General features: G+C 37.8%; 1 protein-coding gene across 1 annotated transcript in view; it reads left to right on the top strand.

Annotated features, from left to right (window-relative positions):
* The window catches only part of LOC105390376 (ankyrin-1), an 84,414-nt gene that overhangs the window by 51,533 nt on the left and 19,252 nt on the right, over positions 1–13,629 (top strand). Inside the window, exons 18-21 of the mRNA XM_048630889.1 lie at positions 7,666–7,746; positions 9,574–9,745; positions 11,235–11,354; positions 12,977–13,084. Coding sequence (XP_048486846.1) covers positions 7,666–7,746; positions 9,574–9,745; positions 11,235–11,354; positions 12,977–13,084 — 481 coding nt within the window. The remainder of the gene's footprint in view (positions 1–7,665; positions 7,747–9,573; positions 9,746–11,234; positions 11,355–12,976; positions 13,085–13,629) is intronic.

The raw sequence follows: 13,629 nt of genomic DNA, 5'->3' as shown, positions 1-13,629 counted from the left end.
CCCATATGATATAAATTTATTAAGTATAACGATCACTGTGCATAACAAACTAAAGGCATAATTACAAAATATATATTTCGTAAAGAATAACGTTCAAAAAGTATAATTTCAATTGATATAACGATTAAAATACATAACGTTCATAATATATAACGTTTATAACATATATTCTACAACGGATATAATTATCATAATGTATAATGCACAAATAGTATAAAAGATTGTCGTATCTTATTTTCATTATTATTGACGTTATGTGGGGGGAACGCTCCGCTCCGCTTCGCTGCGCTCCGCTTTGGTTTCAACGAACATGTGCACCTAACACGCTCCTCCTCGCTTTGCTCGTCGTCGCACCTATCTTTAGGTTTTGGTACTAGGGGTTTTCACACCGTTATTATTATTGAAGCTATGTTGGGAGACGCTCCGCTCCGCTTCGCTGCGCTCCGCTTTGGTTTCGACGAACATGTGCACCTAACACGCTCCTCCTCGCTTTGCTCGTCGTCGCACCTATCTTTAGGTTTTGGTACTAGGGGTTTTCACACCGTTATTATTATTGAAGCTATGTTGGGAGACGCTCCGCTGCGCTCCGCTTTGGTTTCGACGAACATGTGCACCTAACACGCTCCTCCTCGCTTTGCTCGTCGTCGCACCTATCTTTAGGTTTTGGTGCTAGGGGGTTTGACGGTGTTGGGTAATTAAACACAGATTATGTTATGTTAGGTAGTTAGGTATTATGTTTTATGAACTTTATACTAAATGATAGTATATATTTTAAACGATATACGTAATGTATGTTATACGAATTGATATTAGTCCTCGTAAGTATTATATATTTTGATATTATATCAAATGTACGTTATACCATTTGAATCTTATACCTTATGAAAATATAGATTTTGTTGTTATACGAAACGTTCATTATATGTTGTGAACGTTATTAATGTGAAATTATACATTTCGTTTTTATACGTCGCAATACGCACCCGTTCTAGTGATCGTAATTGATTTGTTGTTGCCCATCCCCCATGGATACAATATGTATATGTAAATAGGTTCTTTGTAGACAGATCCATTAGCCATTTCTTCTTTACCATTAATAGATGACATAGTCATACCACGGTCTACGGTATTCCGTTGAACTTGGATAACCGTTTTATTAGATACCTCTCTAGCCCTCCAATTTCACGTTGATATTTTACATTTGCTTCTTATACCTTCACAATATAATAGCAAAGTACTCGTTACGTCGTCACATAACAACAAGAAAGGATGTTTGTCTGTCACTTGATTGCAGAAAACGATGCATGAATGCAGAGTGCCATTGTGTGGGATGTATGGAATAAATGGCCGACCAGCCAAGGATGGCGTCCAGATAGGTTTCATGCATATTTGTCTGTAACCAGATCGTATGATTCTGTTCTCGTTGTCATTTAAGTGGTTTGGATTAAACAAATTGGATTATGTCTTGATCTGGTCTTGTGGATTTTAATATTACATCTCTGGTTTGATTCTTGGTTCTAGAGGGCTTAATAATTATATGAACTTAGGTTTTTTTGCGCGACTATAAATAGGTACCGTGATAGTGGAGTAGAATATTATACAATACAATAAGATAAGATATAATGATTATTCACAACGCAAGGTCAGGGTCACCAAATACAAACGAACTGAAGCCCATATGCTGACCAGCAGTGAATGCGTCGGAAACAATAAAGATGGGACATAAACCTATCGAAGCGTACAAGATCACTATCGTCAAGGTCATGAGGACATTGTGATGACGATATAATCATTATACAATAGGTGCTACGCGCGGAGGTTTATGTTGAAGAAAACATCTGTATACCTTATGCTGAGGTGTTGAGCAGATTGTTCAGTTCTTAAGCGGAACTATAAAGTAAATACTGTTTTGACATTGATCAGCCACTCTTAATGTAAAGTGTCCTGATGATGCCTTCTTGCAATGACATAGATGATGACACGTGCAGATAGGATTGATTTATATTTTGGACATTTCATGCGTGTTATTAGTGCCTTGTTGCAACAATTAACACATGAAAGGTATTTTTTTGGTAGCGTGAAGTAAAAATAGTATCAGTGGTAGTTCTTTTTTAGTTATATCAAGAACTTTCGGTAAGTAAACATAGATAAGCATGAGTAATGAAAACAAAATTATATTGTATATACAGAGGTACATTTATAAATCTTGGCTACGCAAATGCAAATCTCACTTTCAACCAGCAATATTTGTGATATACATTCAAGAGGTGATGTTGATGTGTCAAAGGTCTAATTTTAGTGATTAACAAATGAACTTGATTTTTGGCATTGAAACAGAGCCGTGAATCCGGAATCTGTTACGTTGTATTATTGTTTGTCCATCGTTGTTATAATATTTGATTTTACTCATTGATTCCTTAAAATTATTATACGTATATACCTACTCTATTTCATATTACCAGGCCTGTGTCACTCCGCGCGTGGGCGGCGCAGGCGCCGGCCTGGCGCCTGCCGCCCCGAGGGGGCGAATCTAGTCGGCTGCCGCAAGCGGAAGACGATACACGCGCGCGCTATTTGTTCCTATTTCGTACTAGTTTATAAATGTCGTATTTAGGTATTTATTAAAATTTATGAATAGAAAAAAAGCAGCAAAAAAATACTGTGCCGTATTTAATTGCTTAAATACGGATCGTGATCCAAATTTAAATTTTTTTAGATTACCAAATGATGCTGACAGGTAAAACTAATCTAAGTATTTTATTGATTTCTTCTACGTTCCTTATTTGAAATCTATTCCAATTTTTTTTTCGTTAAAGTATTAAATTTACAGACACAACTACCATCAAAATGTATTAATGAATCGATTATAAAATGTGCGCTGAGTGGGATTAGTGCTTAACGAAACTAACACGTTCTGTATCATAATATAAAATATATCCATAATATAAATTATAACGAAAAAAAAACATGTTTTCACAAAATTAAATGTTTTAGGTACTTAGATTCATACATATTTTATGTACTTCAAAATATCTTAACTATGAAATGGGGGCTAACGCGTGTGAATTTGCCGCTAGGGGCGCTGGTGTGCACTGAGGTCAAGTGACATTTTACTTTTCATATAATTTGTTTGGCGGGCTTCGTGATAAATTATATTTTCGTTCATTTCCCTGTTGAAAAGTGATCTCTTTTTGCGAAATTATCGCAAATATGGATTATTTGTCGTTGAAAGCTGAATAATTAAGGAAAAGAGGCGCAAAAATAAGCAGTCGCAAAGAGCAGCTAATTTCGAGGTTAGTTTGTTTACTGTTTACAAACTTATTTTTTACGAAGTGTATGCTTGTTTGCTTAGGTAACAGCTATGTTTTTTCTTTTTACAGATACCAAGACTATGACCGTAACAGTAACTTGGTTGGAAACGTAGAGGACAGCATCATACAACAAAATGATTCAGTGTACTGTTGAGTGGCCTTCAGAAACTTTGTATAGCAGTGTGAACACTAAAAATTAAACTCCAGATCTAGATATTATCACCAATGAGTACTTTGGAATTTATGTACAATGTATACCATCGCTCTTACGGTTAATTAAAACATCGTGATAAAACCTGCACATCTAGATTTTCGAACCCACCAACCTGCAGAGGACCAGCGTGGTAGGAAATGGTCCAAGCTTAGGAGTGGAGTTTAGACCTTAAGGCGATATGCACAAAGGCTCCATTCGAGTGAGCCAGGTGCAGGTACTGACACCCCCACAAATAATATAATACTTAGGGTCTGTTTCACAATGTCTGGTTAGTGGCTACCTGACGGATAAAATACATGTTGTCACTCTCTGTTATAATTTTTTAGACAGTGACAGCATGTATTTTATCCGACAGGTAGCGCCTAACCAGACATTGTGAAACAGGGGCTTAGTATACTATACTACCATTATTTAGTTTCAACTAACAACTCAACCAGCATTCATTGTGTGGATTACGAATGTGTTATATTTTTTGTATAGCAGTGTGTTTAAACGGAAAGGATAAATAAAAGTTAAATCAGTGTGTAATTCTTTTATTTTTATTGTATTTATTAAATGCCTAATCCTTATTTACATTATGTTCTTTCTGAAATTGGTTATAATGATTTTCACAAACAAGAGATTGTCGGATAATAATTATTTCACATGCCACTGTTTTAGAACAGTTTTATCACTTGTTAACATAAGTCCTCCTTTTCTTTCCGAACATAACGGATCTACACTACATTGCGGCATAGTAACTCGATGTGATGATAGTTATTTTATAATTAATAAGCTTATAAGATTCAAAATTTTAAAACTTTATTTCGCGCCAATTTGATACAGTCTCTTTTGATAAGTTTGACAGCTATGGTACCTCTTAACCTCAGCCGACAGTGGCGCCAACTGGTGAGCAAAAAAACGGTAGTCCCCATTGTCATTGTTTTTACTGGTTACTTCCAATAGAAAAAAGTTTGGAATAGCTTTGTATTCTAAATTCAAATTATTTTGTTTTAATATCATGACATTCTTTTTACAAACTCAGTCCGTTGCTTAGTAAACGTTGTAGTCTGTGGTGCTGAGGCAACCCTAAGGTGGCTTCTTTTTCAATGCGTATAACCACGTATAACTTATTATGCACCGTAGTGCAGTGAAATAAGGCGCATATTCCCTCAAAAATAAATTGGTAGGTAAGTAAATAAAAACGTGTGCGGCTGGAACGCGATCTAAATTAGATCTTATTGCTTATGGGATGGAGTCATATTTCTTTGATAGCCATTGCGAAGATGGACTTCTGTACCTGGTACTAGTTATTATTCTGTGATATTACATAAGACAAAACCACAGAATAATAACTAGTTGACAAAACTAAGGTGATCGAGATTCAAAATTAAGGGGCACTATCAGTTGTCATCATGTCTTAATTTGACCTTTTTTTTTTTGAATTTATTAAGAGTAAAATATATTTATTCATGCAAGACCAAATTAAAATTAACAATTCCATATAAAAAAAATCCACCACAGGTTTCGTCATTAAAATATAAAATTACATAATTTCATCCGCGACATGCTTCGTCCATTTACAAAATAAAGAAGTCAGCAAACATCCTTCGTCAAGTTAAATAATTAAAATAGCCCGCCCCAGGACGCACCCGACCCAAAGGTTCCCATGACATTTGACCTTATGTCTTTTGTGAAATGGAATGAAGTATATTTCAATGGTATCTGTTCATTTGACCCAAGTTAGATTTTGTTTTCGTCTTTCTATAAGAGTTTGAATGAAATTGAACAGATTCTATATAGCATTGTTTTCTTTTCCGCTTTTATACCACCGAAAGTGAATTCAACCAAAGGGATCTACCACCAAGGCTAAATCTGGTACCGAGATATTTATAACTATAGCCCAATCAAAACAAGCGCTCAGGCAGAAAAATCGGACAGATCGAATGAACACGATAGATAAACGGTAGATGAAACATTTTTGTGTAGTTTTAAAAGTCAGGCACACAAGGCAATAAAAATAATGCGCTAATCTACATGCCGATTAAATTTGTATTGTTTACTTATACTAAATCCAAAGAATGTATCGTTGTTATACAATTGCGATACTGCGTATCCTGCAATATAAAAGTCATCGTATTCGTTCTGTGGTCAGGTGATTTGGCGCAGTGGTCATTAGACACACCTCATCATCACGACCCATTACGTCCCCACTGCTGGGGCACGGGTCTCCTTCCAATGAAGGAAGGGTTTAGGCCTAGTCCACCACGCTGGCCAAGTGCGGGTTGGTAGGATTAGACACACGATCACGTTAAATATGATTAGTGATTGCCATTCTGATTGTTCTGTAGGTTAGAACCTAACATGCCGTTATTGCGATGACGTTACCTGGTCATATCACATGCTTTTGCTTTTGGTTAATTAGCTGATCATACGACTGCCTTTGCACATTAAACAGCACATTATCATGCTGTGTGGGAAAAGTGGCATCATTTAGTGTACACAAACAGATGCATCGGACGACTTTTTTATGTCGATGATGTCATTGTGTGACGTCAACAGTCCTTACACGAGTTTTTGCAGTAAAACTTGCACAGATTATGTACATCTGTGACATTTGCTCAGTCATTAAATCCAATTCTGTACATACTCTACAGTTTTCTTACCAATTCGCTTTCGAAGGTAACTTGTTGATTCGCTTTATCTGTCTTAAATCTTCTATTTTATACCCCTGCTGAAAAAATGAGTTGTTAGTTTGACGTGTTTCGTTGAACCATTCTTACGTTATTATCCTTTTTATCTAGCCGCTCACTAACGACTTTACTCTTATATGGCACAGTCGTAATTAAGGTATCTTTTAGATTTTGTTTTCGATGACATCAGTATCAAACTAAGTCAATCATAAATTGTTTGATATCTTATACGTGCCATTCATAAGTCTCATTACTCATAAGCATAACACACCCGAATCCTATTTATTTGCTACATGCTCATACTCATACCTTAGGTATATAAACTTCTATCACATCAAGAGATCGGTTCTGAATAGGCCTGAAATTCAATCATGCATTGACCCGCCCAAAAGTCAATCACTGCCAAATCAAATTCTTTCACCTCTTGCTCCATAAATTCCTTAAAGTGTGACCAAACGGTGTCCCTACTGGACCGGCCCAATTGTCCGGTGTCAGAAGTCAGGTTGGTTACCAATTAGGATCACATCGTTGCGCCCACGCGTCCTGACATCATTGGATCCTTAAGTGGTGTTTGCGTAACTGGGTCCAAGGTGGTGAATAGGATGTTTGGTGATTATGTATTTTGGATCGCTTTGTGAACAGTTTTGCATGGTGATCTGGTCGATCTGGGTGATTCCATCAGAACTCATATTGTTCATCATCTACTGGATATAGGCCTCTCCCAAGAAACGGACTTTAATCAACACATACGATTGTGCATTGTGTTTAATCAATCTCTGGTGAATGAACCTAACTGTTCTATTGAATGCTTTAATTATGTGGTTCTCAAAGTAGCCAAAAATCATTAAGCATTAAACTTTCTACGACATTTTAATTTCACTGCACCATAAAAAAACAATATGTGGTTGGCAATAGTTGGCATCAGACTCGATTTATATGCAAGTCGTAGGATAATGCTGACCAAATATCTATTGAAATGCACTTCCTTCCTGACACCTCGCAGGCAGGCGGACTTTCTAACGAACGAAGCGTTTTCTTATGTTGTATTAATATAGTAGATATTTTCATTTCAACATATTTATTTGTGTTGTTTCCAGTTGTCGGCACTGGCGATTGTCAACCTTTTTTCGTAGATATCATTTTACATGTACCTCATTACTACTTCCACTCTTAACTGAAAGTCAATGTTACACGAATTCCCTGTCGCAAGCGCTAAGTTGCTTGGTTTCTTGCACTTGCACGTTCAATATGATCCGCTACGGATATTTCACTTCCAACGTTATTCGAAGTCACCTCCTATCCTTTGAACATGCTGCGCTGTGGCCTTATCATCCACAGCACATGCTGAGCTGGGACCTTTTTGACACTGTAAACAATCTTGTTGTTATTGTTGTCAGTGTATCAAATTAATGTTTCTTTATCTTTACATGACAAGTTGGTTTTGACGTATGCTATGTGTTTGTTTCAGGCGGAGCGGAGGGCAAGTACCGGGTGGCGGCGCCGGAGCTCATGCAGGACACCTTCATGAGCGACTCCGAAGACGAGGGAGGTACGTACCATGTCAGCATTATACAGGGTGTCCCAAAAGTGGTATTATACCAAACCGAAATGGAACCCCACTCAATTCTCAATTCTTTATTGCATCCCATAATTACTGTTGCTTACATTAGATGTTAAAATAATTTGAACAAGCGATCATTATGGGCCCGGGAGGGCACAGCCATTTCCCACTCACTCGGTCATTTTGAGCAACTTCTTCTAAAATACGCAAAATTGATTTTCCATTCCAACAAAGTTTCTAAGAAGAATCAACATTTTGTTTCGTAAATTTTCAAATATCGTAGAACAGAAGTCGTTTAAAATGACACCCTGAGTGGGAAATGGGGTGCCATTTCGGCTTAGTATACCACTTTGGCATCTGCCTCTATAGATAAAATTTATTAAGATAATCACAGACAATTTACATTAAAAACTGAATTGCGAAAATACCTACTTTTAACCGGCAGATAAGCTGATTTTAGCATTCGCTCCGTTCCTATCAAAATATCTAGTAGTTACCAACCTACCCATAGTGAAAAATCTAAAAAATCCTGAGTTAGCAACAACACTCATTTTGCGGTTTGTAAATGTTGCAAGCTCGATGTCTGCTTTCCCAAGAGTTAGGTGAAATAAAAAGGGTTCTTTTTAATTCACTGCTGTAGTTTGTATCTGTAATGTGGGAATTAGGCATGTAGGTATAGTTTTAGTAATAGGTAGGTAGCAATAGCACTAAATCACTATCTGTTACCGCCTATGCGGCTAATTTCTGAGATTTGTAAGATAAATGCAATGATATACCTACAAGTGTGATTATTATCTTTTTTGACGTAAATACAGTGATAGATATTATAACTACCTTAGTCATTGATGAGAGTCGATAATGCTACAGGTGTAGTCTTTTCGTCTTGTTAATACTTTAATTGCTTTTGGAGCAGAGATCAGTATATTTAACTCCTATAGTCTCTTTATTAGGATATGTTGTGTGGTGTAGTTGATGCTGAATAATAATAAGGTAAAGCAGGTAACCGATAGGATTAATTTCTCTTACACACCTAACGTCGCGTAGTAGAAAGTTAATTTATGCTTGTCAATGAATATACTATTATTATGATGTTAAGTATACGAGTAATAATACAATATACATGCCATTATTTAATATTACCGTACCGTTTCACGTCCGTCACGAACCTAGAACACGCCTTCGCCGACCTTGCTTCTTCCAGCTCATCTATAAACTTATTGTTGGTACTTTCCTCAAATCCTGGCATAATACAACTACCATTGAAGCAATCACAGTCCTTATCCCCTGTAATTGACGTCCAGTATTGACCCAGCAAAACTTCACGAAGTTGCACTTACCATTTACAATTCAAGGAATAACATCCCTTTTCCCCTGCAGGAAAAATCCAGTGTCTAATCCAGCAAAAAACTGCACCCAAATTTCATACCATGCTCATGCAATATCCACCCTCATCCCCTGCAGGCAAATTTGAGCGCTCGATTCATCATTTATTTAAAGAACTAAAATTCCATAATTACCCAACTACTGTTCATGCTATAACCACCCCCCGCAGGCGAAGTTGAGTGTCCCATCCAGCAGAAAAAACTTCACCAAACTTTATTTTACAACTACCGTTCAACCAATAACTACCCACACCCCCCGCAGGCGAAGTCGAGCGCCCAATCCATCATTTATAAAAAATCACAAATTCAACCAATACCCAACTGCCATTCATGCTATTGCATGATGGTGGATGGGGTGGTTATTACCACCCCCACCCCGCGTCAACCATTACCCTACTACCATTCATTTAATAACCACCCTCATCTTCTCCAGGTGAAGTCGAGTGTCCAATCCAGCAGCAGCAACAATACCGCTACATGAACAGCGAGGCGGGCACCCTGCAGCGCGCGCGCCCCCTAGAGGACAGCGTCACTGATGGACACCTGTACCCCAGCAACAATGACCGCAAGACGGCCACCATCGACCGGCAGCCGCTGGACATCGGGTATGTCGAGACATAAGTCAAATACTTACAGTTTTAGAATATGAATTATATCGAGATACACCACAATAGTCTCGAGGACAGCGTCACCGACGGACACCTGTACCCCTCCAACAATGACCGCAAGACGGCCACCATCGACCGGCAGCCGCTGGACATCGGGTATGTCGAGATATAAGTCAAATACTTACCCTCAAATTCATAGACCGTATTGTAAATTTACAACAAGGTTAAAATTGACTTTGAAATACACAAGTTTCGAAATTTACGTCGGTCAAAAAGTTTAAATTCGTATATCACAACGTCAATTTTAATCCTATTGTAAAGTGTCAAAAACCTCAATGAATTTGGGGGTTAGGGTTTTGTAGCATATTAGAATATGAATTACTTATATCAAGAAAAACACCACAATAGGCTCTACCCAAGCAACTTTTACTAAACCAAGGAAATTTTACTAAAAGTACCTTAATGGGGTACAGCCTGAAAACAACCCATTCTAACATTGTCGCATTTACCCTAATTCTTATTTAATACACTGTACTGTTATTACTACGGATAACATAAAGTAGAAAATAATTGCCTCCGCTTGCCAAAAACACAAGTCAAACATTATTTATGCCGTAAATCATTTAACATATCGAATGCCAAAAACAAGGACTTTATTACATCATATAAATACAATACCTACAGCTATACCTAATAATAATATTCCAGATAATGTAACGCAATTTTTGAATATTTTTATCTCAAATAATATTCTTAAATGACTAGTACAAGATCACCCAAATAGACCACATAGCTTTTTGTGTTCCTACTAGAAGCTCAAACAAATAAAAGAGCCTGTCATTTTATTTCGGCTTATATCACAATGTTCAAACATTAACCAAGTAAAAAGCATAACGTTATTTCACGTTGTGTTATATTCGTGTTGTAGGTATGACTAACGCATTAACGCTGATGACTCCTGACCTAAATGAGGTCAGATCTGCTAATGCTTGATAGACAGATCTCAACTACACGTTGCTATGAAAATGTACTTAGCTATTAGTAAACAAAGCTGTTTATGTGATTCTAATGTGGATCAATGTCAAAGTTTATGCCTCATATCTACGTAAATCTAGAGCTAGATAGAAATATTCAAATGCATTTGTTTGTTATGTCCTACTTTCACGCCAAAGGGCCGAATGCCCAAAAATATATATATGTATTTTTGAATTCTTTTTCTGCAAAGCGAACCTCTCGCAAATAATCTACCCTTTAATCTTTAATAAGCATATAAGTAATAACTACAAAATAATTTGCATAATATGGTATTCCTTACGACTAAGTACAACTATTTTTCGTCTACTTGTCGGTAGGTTTGTGTTTTGGGTTAGGTTAGTTTCAATTACCATCCTTAAGAGACCTTCGAGCCCTATGTCCCTGATTAGGTATCCCAGGACCTGATAATGATGATGATCCTTAACTTAACAACCTTATATTCCCTCCCCAGATTCCTGGTGTCGTTCGTGGTGGACGCCCGCGGAGGCGCCATGAAGGCGAAGCGGCGCGGCGGCGTGCGCGTCATAGTGCCGCCGGCTGCCTGCGCCGCGCCCACTCGGCTCACGTGCCGGTATGTATCTTGTAGGCTACAGTGTTTACATAGGTTCAGTACGAACCCAGTATGCCCCTTTAGGTTCTACTTAACGTATTCTTAGTATGCCCCAGGTTTCACTTAACGTGTACTTAGTATGTCGCTATAGGTTCCACTCAACGTATAAGCAATATGTCCCTATACGTTCCAATCAATGTGTACCTACCCAGTATGCACCTATACGTTCCACTCAACGTGTACCGTGTGCCCCTATAGGTTGTATTCAAGTCACTCAACTTATAGCTACAACGGCGCACGAAAGACTGCACAAATAATCGTAATGCTGATTCTAAAAGCATATACACTATTGGGTAACAGAAGCAACTCGAGAATGGCTAAGGAAAATAATTAATTGAAAAGGGCTTACGCATTGGTCAATTTTTATAACACAAAATAAAAAATTGTTCAGATGATTGAGGTGTAGCATATTTTTCGTATCAATAAGTTTACTTTCATATTACAGTAGCTAGTATATGAGTGAACAGTGAAATGAGTCATTACAGTAAATAGGAGCATAATATGTTTTTGGTAGTCTGCCATGACTTCTGCTGCTGCCATTGTTACAAGTGCCGTGAATCACTGTGTAATTGGATGAAAACAAAACAGATATAAAAGTATTTTTATAACATGTCCTCTGCAAAAACATTTTCAATCGGCTACAGTTTATTAATCGTACTTACAGTTTTCATAATTTATTTACGTGACGTGTAAATATGTCACCTATTTACTTACATATTGGATGTATCTCTCGACAGCCGACACGCAAATCGATTTCCGATTAATTATTCGGTAGAGAGTTGTTGAATTCAATTGTCATACTTTACTTCGGCTGAGAGAAGGCGGTAGTGAAACTTAATCGATGTAAAGTGGTCATTTAAATATAAAATGTTAGTAAAATTACATCTATTGGATAGAACAGAGGGTCTAGTGCGAGATTTTTTCATCGAAAAAACGGGAATTACCTAGTTAGTATTTTCAGCATTATGGCTGTGGATTTTAGAAAATCTTATTTACATTTCACCTCTTAAACGAATTAAACAGTCACTGGACCCTCAGCTATATGGTTCAGTATTTCATCACTTAAGCTCCAAAATAAAATAGGAAAATAAAAGGAAGCAGTGAAACCTATTATAGGACAAGGAAAGAAAAAGGCATTTATAACGTCCAAGACACAAAACATATTTATTTATGAAACGAAATTAAGATATATGACAACAGAAATAGTGTATAATATAATATAATAGTACCTAATGCTAGGTAACAAACAAAATGTTCACCGTGTTCATCAGGTGGTCGCGAATCGTGATCGGTGAATTCTATAAATTTAAAAATGTATATTTTTGAACAGACATGATTATACCAGCTGACCCTCACGTACGCCTCTATTCATCTAGTTCTGCGACGCCAGTCGTCACTTTCAGTGTGGGTTGCACCAAAAAGTTAATCAAAATTAAATCTACTATCTCTTGCTCTGACATTATGCTGTGAAATCAAGACAGCAATTGATAAAATTTCGTTTAAATGTCTGGTGCAAGCCATCTTCAATGTACCACATCACATCCCAACCTATTCAACCAGCTAACCCCACCTCTACCCCCCAGTGCCGCCACCCGTCGGGCGCCTGCCGCCGCGCCACCGCCGCTCATGGAGGGCGAGGCACTGGCCAGTCGCTTGCTCGAGTTGCAGCCTCAAGGGGCCAAGTTCCTCGCGTGAGTACTCCTGATAATGTAACACTTGAATTATTAGAGAGAAAGAAAGAAAGAAATATTTGACACACTGTAAAATATACTGAGTGAAACGCATTGAAATTAATTAAATCAATGTTTTATTATCGCGCACACACGTGGATATTAACAGTCCAAATAGAAAAAAAACAGAGATAGGGGTGCGTTCCAATATCAGTACACGATACGAGGGGTGCGTTCCAATATCAGTATACCACACACAGAAACAGAAAAAGATACATAAAATAAAACAAAATAGATAGCGAAACAAAAAGAGGTCCAGAGCGTCAAAACGCACCAGCTCAGCATGTCATCATCGTCATCATACTCATCACGACCCCACTGCTGGGGCACGGGTCTTCGCCCCATTAAGGAAGTGTTTAAGCCGCGCCGCCACCGCTCATGGAGGGCGAGGCGCTGGCAGCCAGCTGCTCGAGTTGCAGCCCCAAGGGGCCAAGTTCCTCGCGTGAGTATATCTGACAACAAGTTGTATACAAAGATTACTCGATAATTCTGGCATCGTCCACCAA

Source organism: Plutella xylostella, chromosome 27, assembly GCF_932276165.1.
Source record: "Plutella xylostella chromosome 27, ilPluXylo3.1, whole genome shotgun sequence".
In the NCBI taxonomy this organism is placed as follows: domain Eukaryota; kingdom Metazoa; phylum Arthropoda; class Insecta; order Lepidoptera; family Plutellidae; genus Plutella; species Plutella xylostella.
Note: the sequence above shows the minus strand (reverse complement) of the source record. Positions and strands in the feature narration are given on the sequence as shown.